The following is an 18075-nucleotide window of genomic DNA, read 5'->3' as shown; positions in this document are numbered from 1 at the left end:
AGGTGGGGGGGCACATGAATATTGAAATAATCAAAGCAGATGCTGTTTGCTGCTTTTTTCTGCTTCTTGTTTTTGGAACGCTCTCCACATTTATCACACTCCTTCACCTAGTTTATTCTCTCTGTCTCTTTCCACACCCCACCACCACCACCACCACCACCGTCCTCCTTCTCCTCCTTCCTTCCTCCTCGCTTCAAGAACATTAAAGTCTCTTCGTGGGGCTGCGGCATCGCGCTCTAATGAAAGCGTTTGTTGTCATTTTTCAGATGCGCGGTGTGAAATTAAGCGAGCAGTTTATGTAAGAGCCGTAGCGGGAATCAAACGCCGGGCACCCATCGGGCGACGCCAGCTACTTCAATCACTTCAAGCTCATATATATGTTCCTTTTGTTCAGTTCGCTATCTGCCGCACTAAGCCAATTTTCTAGCCAGTCTCTCGGCATTTAAAAAAGTCTGATTTCTTTCCCTATGTGGTCTTAATTCGCATGCCCCCCCCTCTCCCCTCCCCTCCTCATGCTGATAAGTGGAGCCACGGCACGCAAACGAGGGGGGAGGCAAACATACACAGTTAGTTTTATGCAGCCGGTTAACATTTTTAATGATCCTTCCTTCATGCTTCCCTCCTTCACTCCCCCACCCAGCAAACAAACACAAGCCATTCCCTGGAATTTAATAATCTTAATGAAAAGGAAACACCAGATGAATGTTTGTTTGTTTCTTCATGTTAAGTCTCTTTAGCTGTTTGTGAACATACTTTTTTCTGTTGTTGTTTTTATTTTTTTTAACCATATGACTGTCCTGTTATCTGTCACCAGACAGTTTGTCTGCAGCTTTTTGATCTGCATTTGTGTCATTGCTGCTGTCTTTTGATTATTATTGACTCAAGAATAAAGCAAGAGTATATAATTGAAATGAAATAATCTATAATCTGTTCTGCATTTGTTCCTATGATTAGGGGAGGTTTTGAAGCTACGTTAATGGTGTAAAATGGCTGAATTGGCTTCTCAAACGTACACATTTCGAGTCTTTACGTGGAGAATTAAAGCATATACAGTAGAAAGCACATTTCAGCAGAGCACTGCAGAATAATTTGGACCACGAGAGGGTCGATGTGTGGAATCCAAAGTGCAGAATTACCCCTCGAGCTCCACTGCTTTTTAAAAACCGCACAGGAAAAAACACTGCCTGTACAGAATAATATTCCCTCCCTCCCAGAATTATGTTTAGTGGCAGCAGTTATGACCGCTAAGGTGTGAGGAAGATTTGGGTTTGTAATCCCGCTGTGCCGGTGCATTTTCTCACATCAGTACTTCAACTCTAACCCTAATTCACATACCTAAAACTTCCCCGGTCCCACCCGGCCAACCCCTCACCACCACCACCGCCACCTCCTCCTCATCCTCCTCCTCCTCCTCCTCCACAGCACCCCTCATCCCTCGACTCTCCTCCAAGTCCCTCCGTCTCTCTCTATCCGTCTCTCCCTGTCTTTCTCTGCTCCGTGAGCTGGAAAATTGGCTTCAAAAGGCCACTGCTGTGAACAAGGGCCAGCCACACAGTTGGGCCCGTCCGCTTTATCTTTCACGCCACGGAGGGGGAGAAAAGGTGCCGGTGAGAGAGAGAGAGGAGAAGAATGGCGAAGAATAGTTTTGACCAGTCACTGAAACCAATAACCAGGAGAAAGCTACTTACTAGAGGTCCTCTCTCTCTCTGTCTGTCTGTCTGTCTCCCTCTCTCTCCTCGTCTCTGCTCTCTTTGCATCTTTCTCTTCATGTCTCCACTTTCTTTCCCTCTGCTCTCCGTCCCTTTTATTCTTTTCCATTTCCTCTCTTTCTTATCATCGTCTGTGCATATTTCTGTCTGTCTGCATCCTTTTCTTTCCGTCTGTCTTTTGTACATCCCTTCACTCACTTGCTCTCTCCCTCGCTTGACCTTATTCGTCATTCGTTTTTTATTTTGCGCTCTCAGATTTAGGGAATACCGTACGTTCACATGCCACAGTACGCTTTGGGGAGTTCTCAGGCAAACAAAGCTTTATGTGTATTTTACAATGACGCATGTACGCTGTGTTACAGAAGTCTTTCCTGCTGTTGTTTTGGCTTATAAATTCTGTCGAGTTTCTAAAATGGAGTGCAAATGAGTGTTTTTGTGACACGTCGTAGTCAAACTACGCTCCAAAGAAATCACACAAGTAACTGCATGTTTAAGATCTTAATGCAGAAATCATACAGTCAGCTGCAGCTAATCTGTGTCATCATTTGTCAGATTTTAACAGCAACACGAGTGTTTGCAGTTTCAGAGTTTACGGCTCCAAAAAGATTCAAAACCCGCAACCCTGCAAGTTCTGAGTCGGCTTTAATCTCCTAATCAGCTGTGTTGCCTTCAGGGGCCTGCCTCAGCTCACACCACACAGAATAAAAAAAAGAGTGTGGCTTTAGAGATGACCAAAATTCAAAAAGCCAACCTGGTGGCTGTAAATGTGAGAAAACGCTGTCGTCGCTGAGTGCATTCTGCGTTGAATGTCTGAACTGTTGCACTCAAATCGGGCACATGTTGAGGAAAACAAAGGCAAAGTTATTACATCTGCGCTAAGTGCAAAGCTCCAGTCAAAGAACTTGTGTCCTCTCAAAACCAAAACCAAGCGAAATGTTAGAATTTTGTGCATAAGCCTAATTTATAAATCACTTGTTTATGAAGCACCTTTCAGAGCGACCGTTGCAAAGTGTCTTATAAACACAGAATATAGAAAATTAAAATTAAAATACAACTGTGAATTAATAATCAAGTGCTGCTTATTGAAAAATAGTGTTTTTAAAGTGACTCAGCTGAATAGTGTCATCGAGGTGGTCAGTATTCATTATAAAAATCTAAAATACATGACAAAGCAAAGTTATAAAGACATTTTCATTCCTAATAGGACGTTGAACTGACCTGGAAGCTACTGTAATGAATGACTTTATATTTCGTGCTGTCTTCATATACTTCATTATGTCTTCATGAAATATTGATTATATGAGCAGAGAGCCTCATAGATTCATAAACTGTCAGTCTAGCTGTAAATCAACTGTATAATAGACTGTATGTACACACAAGTCGATGCGCTGATGTTTGAGGCCTATTATTTGAAGTATTGAGCCGTCTCGCCGGAAAATCGATGTTATTGATTGAGTGTGAAAATAAGCAAATGTCATTAAATTTATCTGATTTCTACTGTAAGATTGACTAATTGTAGTCAACCTATGGCATGACATGAGTGAACTGAGCTGTGAACACGAGTCGAGCGTGATGTAGGTTGAATGTGCGTTCGTTCTCCCGCAGCATACGTCGTTTTTGAGCGTGAGTCCAAAACTCCTGGAAACTTTGGCTACTGCTGATGGTACCAGTCCAGGCAGTGCTTGCTTGTTGCCTCTGAACTTTAGCTGACGCTGTGCCTCTTTTCCTTCTCTTGGAGGGTCACCTGTCAGGGGCCACAGAGCTGAATCAGCTGCACCTCATCCCCCCCCCCTCGACGGTGCCATGATCGTATGCTGGCACAGCGGGCAGCGGGCACTAGCAAACCGGGCACGGGATGAAAAGCTGAGAGGATGAGATGTGGTTGGGGAGGGTCAGGGTTTGTGGCATCGAAGTGGGTCTTGTGATTCCTGTGACAGCATTCTGCGGGATGGACCCTCGCCCGCTATGTGTTTGTGCGCTAGTCTATTTAATGCATGTGTCACTTTGTCCCTGCCGAAATGTAGAACTGCACCCTCCCAAGGATACGCCACCTTTTACATGAATTGAGCCCCTCTTGCCTGCTGCCTCAAATAAACACACACATTCACACGCAGCACCCACCCCCCGGGGAGCAGCAGGAGCTAGCTCTGGGGGATTATAGAGAGGAAAAAAGCTTTCAGGAGGACAGTCATCTGCTTCTCTCCTGCTGTAGACCATGGGCAGGCAGGAAAAAAAAAAAAAAACACGAAAAAAAAAACTGCCTTCCTCCCTCTAAGTCCCTTTTTGGCAATGCCTGCCAAAAAACTGGGCCGAGCAGCTTTGCAAAAGGAAAGGAAGGCAGGCAAGCAGCCGATCCCTCTTTCTGTCTACACGGCGAAAAGAAATGGGCTCATTTAGCCAAAGCTGCCACGGTCAATGCAGGGCTCTGATAGAGGCTTTGGTAAGGTGAAATCCCTCCTAAAAAGCTCTGTTAGTGACTGTGGAAGTGTTGGGCTGCTGTTTAGTACAGCCTGTTGTCTCCTGTCATCCACCTACTGTTCTTGGTTCCTGGTGGGTGTTTATCGACAGCGCCACCCGTGACATGGCCTATCTCCCTCCATGTCATCGCTTGTTCTCTTAGCAGGACCATTGTGCCCACTCCTACCGACTGGCTGTGGGCGACCAGCAAATAATCTGCATTCTAGATTTGACCACTGCTCAAATAATCCCCCAGATTTCTTCGTATGTGATCTGAAAAAGGCTCGTTTCTTGTCGTTTGCTGTGTCTTGCGTTGAGCTCTTGGCTCCTCACTCAGGTAAACAGAGGAGGTTGTTTATCGGCGGGTGCCAAGCCGTGGCATGCTCAGGGAGAAGATGTTGTTGACCTTGAGTTAAAACGGAGCTCTTATCATTAGCTGTCTTGATTGACAGCCGGGTGTTTATGAGCAGTGTGGAAGTCTCTATTTCTTCCATCTCCGGGGGGTTTGGGGCTGCTGCCATGGTATGACTAATTTCTCTGTCTCCGTCTTTCTCTCGCCTGCTCTGTCTTTGTCTGCTTTCTTATCCTTCTTTTATTCAAAAGTAGGTTTATTCATTAACAGTGCTGGGCAAAGCAACGTCTTTTAGCTCAGAAGTAGAAGAACATGTTGGTGACGGTATCCACTCTCTAAACACTCCAGTATCAAGAAGGAACTTTAGTCGCTCAGTAACTGAAGGTGGATCTCCACAGAAGCGAAAACAGAACAGTCAGAACACATGGACTTCATCTAAGTTTGATATATGTATTGGGTGGAAGTGAAAGAAATGTTTTTTCCATCTTCACAAAAGGAAGTTTACCTTAATTTTCCTCAACAAAGACCCTTGAATCTTTCTTTGACATGTTAACGTTTGCAAATTAACATCAAACATGAGGGAAAGATGAGGCAGATGAGAATGACAGTACGGGACAAATGATCGTACCAGTTAAAATAAGTCAGAAGAGGTTATTACAGTTTATTCTGAAGAGATGTAAATGGCCTTATTGGTTGTTGAGATGTTTCATTCCAAAACACATCATGTCTCCATCGTGGGGGCACTAAAGGAAAAGTCAGGGGATCAACAAAGTCATGAAGATTCCTGTCCTCTATACAGCATGGATATCTGTTCCACATTTCATCAGAACCTGTTCTTTTTGAAGGTTTTTCCATACCGGGAGTTTGACGTGGTGGTTTGGTGCTTGACAGTAAATGCTAACAAGTAGAGAAAAGCAAGTGTTGTAAGTCAACAGACAGAAAGTGTTCCAAGACAAACAAGGACAAATAAACAGCAAGTGGAGGAAATCCAGGGCACTTTAAATGATAATAAAGAGTAAAAGAATGTGCAGATTTTTCCCTGCAGGCCACAAAATAAGATAAAACAGAGAGCACAGGGGCAGACATCCATGGTGCCATGTTGGATCTCAGGACTGTGTAAGATTTTCAGTCTGGACCATGGTGATGGCACTGCTGTTCCTAAAACCATGATGCTAGTATGCAAAGAAATGCCTCATCGTTACTAGTCTGACCCTAATGTAGAAGTTAAGAAAGTTATTTCCAAGCTTTACAAACTGGTTGGATGGATTTAAACATCCTCAGTGAGAATCTTCTGCTACTACCCAGAAAAGAGTGTTGTTGTGGGTGAGATTCATGGGGACGAGGTTCAGGTGTATCAGGTGAACTGCCTAACTTCTCTGAATCATTCTCTCTTCTCTACTTTTACTCCCTCAGGTCCTCAGCTCTGTCCGGACTGAAGGTCACCCCCTGGATTGCCGCTTCAGCCTGCTGCAGCCCTACCAGGTGCTGACCGTAGAACTACCTGCAGGACCTCCAGGATCCAGAGAAGGTTCCTGGGCCGACACCTGCACGTACGAATGTTCACGAGGACGTCTGCACCGCCTGTCCGTCACCCGCATCCCGCTCCCATCCCGCCCCATCTCCTGCTCCCGTCACCCCTCCGAGACCACGCTGCTCCTGGGCTTAAGCGACTCCTCCTTAGTCCTTTACGACCAGCGGCGGGGGGTCTCTCTCCTGGCCTCCTGCCCCGTGCCGCCCACCCTCCTCGCCTGGCACCCCGCTGGGGCTGTTGTCGTGGTGGGAGGGGGGCAGGAGGAGCTGATGTGCTTTGATGTGGGCTTGGCACCTGTGAGCGTGGCTCTGGTAGCCGAGGAGGTAGCTTCAGCTGCCACGTTAAGACTAGCTCAGCACCTGCGCTGCTCTGGAGGCCTGGCGGGACTGCAGTGGGGGAGTGGCCTGGACGGAGGCCCAGACGGGACAGATATGCTGACACTGGCCTTCCATGGGGGACCGCTAGCTGCCTTGAGATTCAGACTGGGTACGTACAATAAGTTCCACTGCAAAAACAATGACTGAAATCTCACTAACATCAAAATATACGTGAATAATTGTGCAATAGAAACCAAAATCCATCATTAGACATGCAACCACCACTTATTTCCTTCATTAATGAATCTGTTATTACTTCCATGATTGGCTCACTTCATAAGAAAAAGCCCAAAACAAGTTCCTTAATTCCAAGATGATGTCTTCAGATTGTAATCAACAGTTCAAAACCCAAGATGTTAAATTTGCAGCAACATAAATCAGAAAAAAAATAGAAAATCATCACATTTAAGAAGCAGGATGCAAATATTTGGCATCAAAATTATACAATTTGTTGTCCACAAAGCACTAGAAGCCACAAACCCACAAAAAAATGTGAGTTTTCCTTCACATGATTAGAGAAAGTTCCAACATGAAAGGTACAAAATGGTGTGTAGACATTAACCAAAAGTGAATGATGCTCAAAATGTAACCACATCTCCTGCTTATAGGTGCCCTCAAATTCAAACGAAACCTTCGCCCAGGCTTCTGAATAGAGAACAACTTACAGGCCTTCCTCACCTCCTCCTCCTCCTCCCTTCAGAGGCTCCTCCTCTGTTTTGGGTTTGACACTGTGCCTGAACCCGGCTGTGTAAATGTGGCTGCTGAGCGGGTCGTCCTGGTACCTCTTCACTGCTGAGGGAAGTTAATTTGTTGACGGGCGGGAAGGTTAGCAGGAGTCACGCTCTCAGAGGTCATTCAATAATCGCCCCGGGGCACGAGCCCCCCAGGTGCATTCTGGGATGCATTTTTCCGATAAATCGTTTACAGTGGCTGCGCAGTCCCTCGGGGCCCCCAGATAAAGTTTGCCAATCAAAATTTTTCCGAAGCAGCCACCTCACCCTCGAACGCTCGCACACACACACTCACACGTGCACACATTCGGCATCTTTAATTGTGACTTTGGAAAGAAGATGTGACAGTGGCACGCAACTCTCTGCTGAAGTTTGAAAGCAGGAGTGTGGAGGTGGAGGGAGGGAGGGAGGAAGGTAGAAGATGTGTGCGTTTGTGTGTGTTTGACAGTGTGTATTCGGCTGCCTGTGTGCACAGCGAAAGGGGAGGGTGTCTTCCAACAATAGCTTTCCTTCCTCTGATCGCCTGCCAAGGTTTTGATGAAGAAAGTCACTGCACGTCTTTTCTCCATGATAATTCTTCCCCCCACACACACGTGTGTGTATTCTTCTATTTCTGTGCTTCTATGCACGCACGCGCACACACACACACACACACACACACACACACACTCTCCAACTCATTTGTTTGTTTGCTTGCGCTCCTTCTCTGTATTGACTTGTTTCATAAGGCCCGCTACATGACAGAAGGAGTGAGTCGGGAGGCGGCGAGGAAGAAAGACTTGGCCGAGCTCCAGCTTCTCTCTTTTCCATAGGAGGCAGCTCTCCCTGGTGCCCCCCCGCCCCCACCCCCCTGCCTGCACCGAGTTATCTCATCTGGGCACACGTTGGCCGCGGCTGGGCCGGCACCGGTGCAGGCTGTGGAGGGGCAGACCGGGGAATGTGCTGCACGGCACGCAAGGAAAATAGCCTTTTTTAGCAGCGATGGGAATGTAGTGAAATATTACTGATGTTTAAGGCGTAATTATGTAACCGCTTGTGCAGCTGGTGTAGAATAAATAAAGAGAACACAAGCTGGTGCATATTTATTTGACAGTAGAAAATAAAGCACCTGGACAAGTCGTCTACTGCACGAGCTAGTTAGTCTGAATCTAATGATGCATATCAAAATGAACATGTAGTGTCATCCTGAACTTTTAAGCTGGATTCATGGTGTGGTCCAAACTGCAGCTCAGATGGTAGCGTTGGAAACCCCCTGCACCTTTCCAGCGTTTGATACGGGATGCCAGTGTCATCCATTATCTGTAACCTTGGACAGGTGAGGTGAGAGAGGAGCCGGGCATCGTGCTTCTCATTCCACTTCGTTTTTTTGGTTTTTTTCATTTGTTACTCAGCTGTTTTTGCCTGTTTTCACAAGTACAACACAATGCAGCATTATCAGTGTTTTCCAGGAGGAACTGGTAAATATTATCCCAGTTTTTGGTGAGATATCAACCAATCAGTTCAACCAAGAGGCCGTAACCTGCTGCCTAGACATTGGACATTTCTCAAAACTGATTCTAACATAATTTACTGAATGATTGACCAAATTACAACAGCTTTAACTATGTTTTTTTTTCACATTTTGGAATATTGTATTGCTCAGCTTTAGTCATGATCATGCTCTGAGTTGTGTTAATTCACTCTGCGTGTCCTCATTCGTCGCTGCTGTTTGTTCACGCCGCCGCTGATCCCGTCCCGCTCGTCGTCGTTTCGTGTCCGACACAGTGAGCTTGAGCCGAGCTGATCAAATAAGTTGGTGTGGACAGGTGTGGGAGAGAACCGACTTGTCCTTGACGCCTCAATGATCCATTGTCTCTGCTCGGCGTTAGCTTAGCGTCAACGCCCAACTCAAAGACTCCTACGCACAGCGACACACATACAGTACCCAAAAAAAACACACACACACACACACACACACGAGCCACTCAGCTGATGTATTAGCCACATTAGCCCACTCTTTAGGGGATTTGGGGGTTTGCTAATTGCCAGCTTGTCATTTTAATTGCTCGTACCACCACCAACCCCCCACCCCACCCACACACACACACACACACACACACACACACACACACAGATAGACACACAACTTCTTCAATTAATTAGACAAGAGTCAGTAGTGACTTTGCCTGCCTGCAGTCTGGCCCTACCGACAGGACTGCTGTCAGGGATCACCTACACTGTGCAGAGCTGTGCCACTAGCCATGTCCACAGTTCGTTTAGGAAACACACAGGCTTAACTACATCACCGAAGAATATTATACACCGATCGGCCACAACATTAAAACCACCTGCAGGCAGAAAAGGCTCTGATCTGATCTGGGAATGGACGTGAGATGCAGCTCCGTGGATTGGGCTTGTTCCGGCACATCTCGCAGCTGCTTGATCGGATTGAGATCTGGGGACTTTGGAGGCCACGTTAGCACTTTGGGCTCTTTGTCAAGTTCCTTAAAACACTCCTGAGTAGATTTTTGCGGCGAGGCTCGGTACATTGTCCTGCTGGGGGAAGCTGCTGCAATTTAGGAGTTGCCATGTGGGGGGTGTGATTAGTTTGCAACAGCCTGCATGTGGATGGGTTGTGTCTAGGTAGCATCCACATGAATGCTAGTTAGCAAGGTTTCCCATCAGAACAGTGCATTGTAATGAGATCGATCGATAGTCAATGTACAGGTATATCCAAAGGTTGAATTTACAGCCTGGACACGCCCATCAACATAGTCTTCAGTCATGGCAACTAGCAGTTTGAGTTTAGCATACATCAGCCCTGCCCAAAACAAGTCTGAGATTCCTCCACGTGTTGTTCTATGCATCTTTGTGTTTAAGCCACAATAGACCATAATTACCACTGGCATCCAACACCTGCACTTCCCGTATGAGCCACTCTGTAAAGTCACAAACGCTTCCTTTGCCCTTTTACTCACAGAACAAGACACCTCTACTACCGGGAAGGCCACAAAACCTCGTCCTTCCATTATTCAGCGTCCTAATCTGCTCACACGCACACGCCAACAAAAGCACCATCAGTCACCTGTGGTCAGAAGGCATAATCAGCTGTAGCGTCGCTCAGATGACCTCAGGTGTCGCAGAAGATCGCCCGCCTCCGCTACATATACTGTATATCTGAATAATATTTAGGCAAATTACTTCAAGATAAGAAGACATACGGTCTGCTCGGTGTTTTCCCAGCGTATGTAAATAGATGCTGATGAGGAGAAGCTTGTTTTTATTTTGCATTTACACACAGACGCTGACACACAAAGTGCACACCGAGGATTGAACGGACTCGGCTAATTGATTGACAAGTCAATGCCAGTCTAACTAATCTAGTGCTGCCTCGGAGTTTAAACTGATCCACTGGACACTCACTTAAGTTCAGTAAGTGCTCCGGGTTATTCTGCATGCTCAACCAAGTGCCTGAAGAGAATTCTCCTTTTTTAACATATATGAAGGAAAATATCAAGAGCTGTGGTTGCAATTTTTGAATATTTAAACATTTGTGAGACGATGAGGTCACTGCTCTATCATCCAAACCTTGACATCTGTTAGAAAAATACACCAAAAAGGCATTACAGTACAGTGAGGACAGTAAAACAGTTTAAAAAATGATAAAAGTGAAATTTTAAAAACACATAAGAGATGTTAGTGATAGGTTGTGACATGGATGGACGGACAAAACCTGAAACAATTCTACCAGATTTGTTTTAAAGTTGGATAGAAATTTAAATCTCAAATTGTCTTTTTGTTCCTCCTTTTGTTGATGAAGATGACAAAGTTCTCCTTTTTTTTTGCTGTGTATTGTTTTTGGAATAATAATAAGAAATAAAAAATTAATAAGAATAACAGAAAAGTCTAAATTAATGTTACACTGTTAAAAAAAATTAAAGTAAAAAAAAAGAAGTAAAAATCCAAACATCAGGCAGCAAAGGTGCCAGAAAAAATATGTAATAAACTGTTGAGTACTGCAAAGTTCCAAAACTACAACAACAACAACATATATAAACTAAAAGCAACGAAAAATAGTGACAAATATCTGAAATTTGGATTTTTTTAAGCAGTTTTAAACACAGCAGAACTGTCATTTTACTGTCACACTACAACAACAAGTTGCTGTTTGTGAAAATGCAGATTTTTGACGTGGACGTTATGCTCAGTTTTGGGCTGTTGGACGATTTTATGGTCAAATATTGTAAAAGAAAGAATTCCCATTTCTAAAGATACAAAAAAAAATGTCTGGGCACAGTTTTGATTTGTTTTTTTCACAATTAACATTAAAAAAATGTACTTTTTTATGTGATTTTACTGGTTGTCGTCTATCATTTAATGAACCTGAGAAAATGAGTAAAGTAACAGTACACTGTTTAAAACATTACAGGTAAAAACTGTTCTTTCATTTTTTACAGTGTAGATAATGCTCTTAGTCTTTGTAATTTACTTAATTAACTGTGTTTTACAGTGACAAAACCACACAGGAGGACCTAATATATACAGTAAATGTTTGATAATTCAGTCAAACCATACATTCAGCGCTTCATTTTGTTTTTTGCGTCCTTTTTTAAATGCATTATTATTCCATTTAATAACAAGCTCTACCCAAACCCCGACTGTATGTTGCAGGAGCTCTTACTGGGGGCCAGATGGGTCTGGGGGAGCTGCTGCAGCAGAGACTGCGCTGCGGTCAGGTCAGGGAGGCTCTGGGCGTCCTGGAGGCCATGGACTGGAGCACCACGGGGGAGGAGTGCTACCGAGGCCTGGGCTCGGTCACCAACCACCTGCTGAGGCTGGAGCTCAACGCAGACAGAGAGGGTGGGTCACATCGTTTGCAGCTAGCGTTGTATAAGCTAATTAAAATACTCGTTCTTCAGAATTCATGACTCATGTTAGCCTTAGGGGTTTGAGTCTTGCAACCAAACCTGTTGGCCTCGATTGAAGTTAGATTTTTATTTAGCGTTCATTTTCTGGTAAATGTTCTTTTTAATTGGCACTTTGTGAATTAAAGTTTAGTTTCTGGAAAACAGAATATATAACAAAAAGCTCACTAATATGCAAAAAGGCAGCAGATTTACCCGTGCTAACTACATTTTCTGTAAAAAAAATAAACAGAAAATACGCTCGGCTGAATTGTTTGTATCTGCTAAAACCTTGTGAATGCCGTTTGTATTTGTTAATTTGACTGCGTGTGCTTCTGTTGTGTCTGCAGCCCAGCTAGAGGCAGCTCTGGGTGTGTTTTATGCCCCACCTGCCCCTCTCTCTGATACAGTGATACTGGAGTACAGGGAGCCAATCAGCAAATATGCCCGCCGCTTTTTTCACCACCTCCTCAGGTAACACCACCCACCCCGTGCTGTTGACGTGGTCTTAATTTGCTGCACTGAGGGAGAAATTTGACTGTGCGCGTCCTCCAGGGGGGTCAAGGTCGGCTTTTCAGGAGCACTTCTGGAATTAAACAATATCTAAACAGTACAAGTGTTAAGACAAGTTCCTCTGTCAGGCTACAGATCTGCTGCTGGTGGTCACGTAACTCCTCACATCCACTGACTGTTTTTAAGGCATTAGCGGAACGCTCAGGGTGGAGAATCAGAATAAGAGGCACTGTCCAAAAAACGTCTTTCAGAATTTGACGTCAAATTAATGCCGCTTGTTTGCTGTTGCTATTTTAAAAAATTCTAAAAAGGAAATAGCTTTTGGATTTCATCACACTCTCTCACGTAGCGACGCAGCTTTGAGTCATTCATAAGGCGAAGCGCCACACATGCACCTGTTTAGACTGTTGTTTCTTTCTCCCTTCTGCCATGAGAGCCTTTTGAAACGCCTGTTTGACTGAAATAGACCCTGTTGTTCCCACACACTGCCGCTCGCTGCTCTCCATCCTGCAATTACCTCCCTTTTCCCTCTCTTCCTCTTTCCTCCTCTGTAGCAGAGCTGGAGCGTTGTTTGGCATCCCTCCTCCTCTCCTCTCTTATCACCTACCTGCATTCTTTTTCTCTCCATCAACATCAAATGAAGGAAGCCTCCCCCCCCTCACACTCCCTCACACCTCCTCTCTCCGCTTGTGTTTGTTTGTTTCATGTTGGCTGTAGACAGGGAAAGTTGAGGTGTTTTGTACTGGGAGATACAGCTCTCTCTCTCCCAGCTTTAATTCTGGATAATAGGAAAAGAGCTCGCTATTCTCAGTTCAATTATTGACAGTGTTGTACGCAGAAGTGTACGTCTGCGGACGGAGGAACGTGTCTGTGTGCACACCAGAGAAAGCAGGAAATAGTAGCACAGACTTATTCCTCTATCGTTTGTCATCCAAAGCATGTAGATTGATTATCATCTCCATTGTCTTTGCAGGCACCAGCGTTTTGAGAAGGCCTTCCTCCTCGCGGTAGATTTAGAAGACAGAGATCTGTTCATGGTGAGTCAGAAGAAAACATCCTGAAAAACAAAATGTGACCCAAAGGTTGCTGGTAATAAAACCCTTTAATGGCTGTTTTTAAGTCAGTTCATCTCCAAATGTATGATGTTGTGAACACAAACGACCTAACAAAATAGTTGAAAAAGTGCATTTAAATCATGAGATATTTCACAAACTGCACCATCAGTTCTTTAGATGTCATTTTAAATGGATAAAATATTTGCTAATCAGTCCACGCTTAACAAACTACACCTAACAAGAGATATCAGTTGCTGATTCTAATTTTGTTTTAGGTGGTCATTATAGATTATTTATTCTAGATTGTGGGGCCAAAAATGGCAGCTTTGCCCATCTAAAACTTAAATCTACACCTCATTAGAGTGTCCAAAAAGTCAAGGATTGCAAACAAGCAATACACATGAGCTGCATCTGTAAAACACACAACAGGTGACCACAGGCAGGTAAGGGAGGGGAGGTATGGAAACTTCTTTTATAGGCAACTGTACAAATTTCCTGGAGGTTTGCACTTACGAACACTCTGTAGGTTTTGAAGATAAGTATAACCAAGTGTATTCTTTTACTGAATATTATTTTTTTGGCATGTTTTTCTTCATTGCAGCAGTTGAAAGTGAAAATGGAAGAAGAGGGAATGATGCAGCATGAAACAAATGTGGTGCAGTTTTAATGTTTGTGTCTCAACTACTGACTCCTGAGCTCTTGTTGGAACAGTTTAATGACATCTAGCGGTTCTTACAACATTAATCAAAAAAGTCAGTGTTTCTATTTTATAGAATAGGATCACCCACATGCCTGGTGTCTCTTCTTCATATGATTTTTTTTTACTTGGTCAGATTTAAACCTGCAAAAAGTAGATGAAAACTTAGACAAGCTCACATAAACATTGACAACTTTATCCTCATAGTCGCTCAAATACTTTAAAACATCCTTCATAGGTTGTAAAAAACAAGAACTACTATTATCTTACTATTTATTATTATATTATTACTATTATATGCAGAAATGCAGCCGTGACATGGAAGGACTGAAACTTTGGTGTAGTTTGTTTATGAGCAAAGAGTCCTACATCAACCCTTTGAGTAAAGAAGAAAACAAAAAAGCATATTTAGTTTCTTACTCAGTAGTTAGATGGACTCTAGAGGGTTACATTAAACTCATTATAAGGAGCATTTATGGACGTTTACTGCAGCTTCTTTAGTGCTCAGAAACCTGTTGTAATTGTTCTGTTGCAGTCGTGTCACTCGTAGCCCGGAGCAGGTGTGATGTCGCTCTGGGCCTCCATCTTTTCACAACCTCCACGGCCTCGCCTCGGCCTTCTCCACTCCTCTCATCTTTCCTCCACTCTACGCTGAAATGCTCCTCTATGTGTCCGACCCCCTTTTTTTCTTTTTTTTTTTTCATGGGGCCCCCTTTGGCTCCATGCTTCACCAACACCCCAGACATTAATACAGACCCGGATACACACACACACACACACACACTCCTACTGGTCCCTCAATCACACTGATAGCACTGGTTCCAATTCCCTCCCCACTAAGTAGTGCTGCTGGGAAGCCGAATTGAAAAGGTGGAGTCGAGCCTGTGAACCTTGAAAGAGTGCAAAGGAAGGAGGAGGAGGGGGAGCAGCGAGGAGAGGAGGGGGTAGGTGGTGTAGATGGAAAGCTAAATGATAAATGCAAAAGAAAAAAGAAAAGGTGGGGGAGAGGAAAAACAAAGTCCTGCCCTGTCACGATGGAAGTCAAATGTTGCTCAGAGCAGGATCTGAATCAGCTCTGATGGGTGGAGTCGGCTACGTCAGGAGCCACAAGAACGAACCAGCTACAGTCATTATTCCCATAGTGCTACGTATGAGCCACATGTATTAGGGGTCAGTCAGGATGGCCTTCTCAGACTGATGATTAGTAACCAAGGAGACCAATAAGTGATGTTTGGAACTCCAACACAAAACTTTGTTGAAATGCTTTTGTTTATTTATTTTTTATTTATGCTTAATTATAGAAACTTCTCAGCATTTCTCTTTCAGTGTCATTACTCGTGATGTGTAATTAATCAGATGGTGCTGTAGGTGGGACATTACTTTAGATCTGCATCAGAGCATGAGTAGTCCATATGGGTTATTCCATATCGAATCATCAGGGGCCTTCTGTTCAGTCATCTCTGATTTGTTTAAAACATTTTTATTATAAACTAATAGTAGCTGTGAACTTTTAGCTTGACGTATCAATTACTTTCTCAGATTTTTTTTTTTTTTAATTGCCCATTGCACAGTGAATTTAAGGCTGTTTAAAGATTACAGATAAAAGTTTTTTTCTCTTCATGTCATTGATCCAGAATCTACAAAACTGGACAAATAGATCAATACATTTCAGATTCTAGGTGAAAAAAACTGAAACAGTCGTGATAAGTTTCATATTTAAGCTCACGTTAACAAAATAATAAATAACGCAGAAGTCAACTAGTGAACCATATGTAGCTGCGTGTTACAATAATACAAACCAACACATGTAGAAGACTTTATGATTTGAAAGACACGGTCGCAAAAGTGGGACAAAAGTTATTTTTGTTGAACTTTAACAGCTGATTGAGCAAGTATGACAGGTTACACCACAGCAATAAGATTATCACTGGATAGGGGGATCCATGTAGTCAAATGTGTCTCCAAATATATCTAACAAAACGTTATTTTAATAAGAGTATATTTTTCATTTTTGAGTTTAATCTACTTGTCCAATTTAGCAGATTCTGTATTTGATATATATAAAGCGAACATTTCTCTGATATCTTTATAAACATCTTTATCTTAAGCTAGATAAACTCAAAAAATGTGATGATTTGATGTGGAATGACATTTTTAAATTAACGTATTTATTAGGAATATTTTTTGTTGTTGTTGTTTTTAAAATAGCAATACCTATTATCGGAAAAATGCTGAAAGTTTTATCTGATAATTAGTCAGGACCAATAACCAGTCAGCCCCTAACATGTGCTATACTTTGAAAATCCTCCTGCAATGTGCTGACCTAAACACCCAAACATTTTTTATTCATGAAGCATTTTTTTCTGAAAGAATCAAATTTGTTTTCAGTAACACTTTTTTCATGCAAGTCGATGACCACAAGAAAGACATTAAAATCTAAAATCAAACCAATTTATGTAGATTTACAACTTTTAACCGCTGTCATAATTATTTGAAGATACTTTTGTGTGAGACACAACAGGCACATTAGACTAAAAATCACCAGACTGATGATTGGTGTGATTATTCAGTCGCAGTTTTACACTTAAAAAAAAAGCAGGTTCAGTCACAGGAATGATTCAGACGGCTGGAACTTAGAGAACGTGACCCTTTGACTCCAGATTGTGTGATGTTATCCAGCAGTGGTACGTCACCGTCCAGTGGCTCCTGGAGCTACACGACCACAACGACGAAACATCTCCAATTATGGAGCCGCTTCACTCGTCCATTTCACTTGTTTGAGAACTCCAGAGTTTGTCTCTGATGCGACACCTGACCAGTCAGAAGCTTTTTTTTATTGCTTGTTTTAAATCAAACGTGCAGAGTTGATATTTGCACACATTTAATCAATCAGACGTACAATTTGACTTTTTGCTTTTTATACAAACGAGCTCAAGAGGCAGAAGTAGCACCTGGTTCAGATAACCGCCGACGCTCGTCATCTCAGATCTGTAACCAAGTTAATTCTCAGCCACAACGAGCTTTTTCAAGCGTTTTCTTGCCTCAGCGACCAAGAGAGCAGCAACTCCTCGTCTCCTGAAAAGAGGCGAAACGGAGAGAGAAGGGAAGGGAATAGAGGACGTTGACATCTCACCCCTGGCTCTGTCCTCCGGTCTAATTAGGTTGTGTTGTTGCTTTAACCCGCTGGTCGGCTGATTGAGTTGAGGTGGAGGGGGTTAATGAGGGCGACCCCCGCCTTCTCTTCAACTCTTTCTAACTTCCAAACAGAACTCAATAACGCACCGTCGACTAGATAAAATGCACGCACACACACAGATAACACGCACGCCCTCACCTCTTTTAGCAGCGCTCAGCATGATGCACCCCCTCCTCTATCAGCGCACCCCCGGCAGGCCCCATTGTTTCCCAGCTAACAATAGAGGCCCTCCAAGCCTTTTTTTTTTTTTTTTTTCTCCCCACAAAAAGAGAAACCTTTTGTTAAAATGAAACACTTTAGTGTCGGGCTAAATTGAGGGGGAGGAGGACTTGGTGGCGGGGGGGTGTTTTGGCGGAGGTGGAGGTTGGTGGGGGTGAATGTAGAGTTAGTTAGCAGAGGGTTACTGCATTTTTTTCCCCCCCATAATTGTTCTGTAGCTCCCTAATTAGCCTTTGATAATGAGTTGATAATGCAACCAATTAGGTCATTCGTCAGCCAAGTCAAGCCAACAACAAGTTTTTTTTTTTTCTTCACCTCCCTCCTCCCCCTTTTTTCCCTCTTCTTCTTCTTCTTC

General features: G+C 43.5%; 1 protein-coding gene across 1 annotated transcript in view; it reads left to right on the top strand.

Moving 5' to 3' along the window:
- wdpcp (WD repeat containing planar cell polarity effector) overlaps positions 1–13590 on the top strand; it is a gene marked incomplete at its 3' end in the record, with an annotated part of 62328 nt that extends 48738 nt beyond the window's left edge. The window contains exons 11-14 of the mRNA XM_008302634.1: positions 5932–6535; positions 11808–11996; positions 12391–12514; positions 13527–13590. Of these exons, the coding sequence (XP_008300856.1) occupies positions 5932–6535; positions 11808–11996; positions 12391–12514; positions 13527–13590 (981 nt within the window). The remainder of the gene's footprint in view (positions 1–5931; positions 6536–11807; positions 11997–12390; positions 12515–13526) is intronic.
- Between the last annotated feature and the right edge of the window lie 4485 nt (positions 13591–18075).

The sequence above is a fragment of the Stegastes partitus genome, unplaced genomic scaffold, assembly GCF_000690725.1.
Source record: "Stegastes partitus isolate 25-593 unplaced genomic scaffold, Stegastes_partitus-1.0.2 Scaffold1847, whole genome shotgun sequence".
Lineage (NCBI taxonomy): Eukaryota > Metazoa > Chordata > Actinopteri > Pomacentridae > Stegastes > Stegastes partitus.
This window is presented reverse-complemented; position numbering and strand designations above follow the sequence as displayed.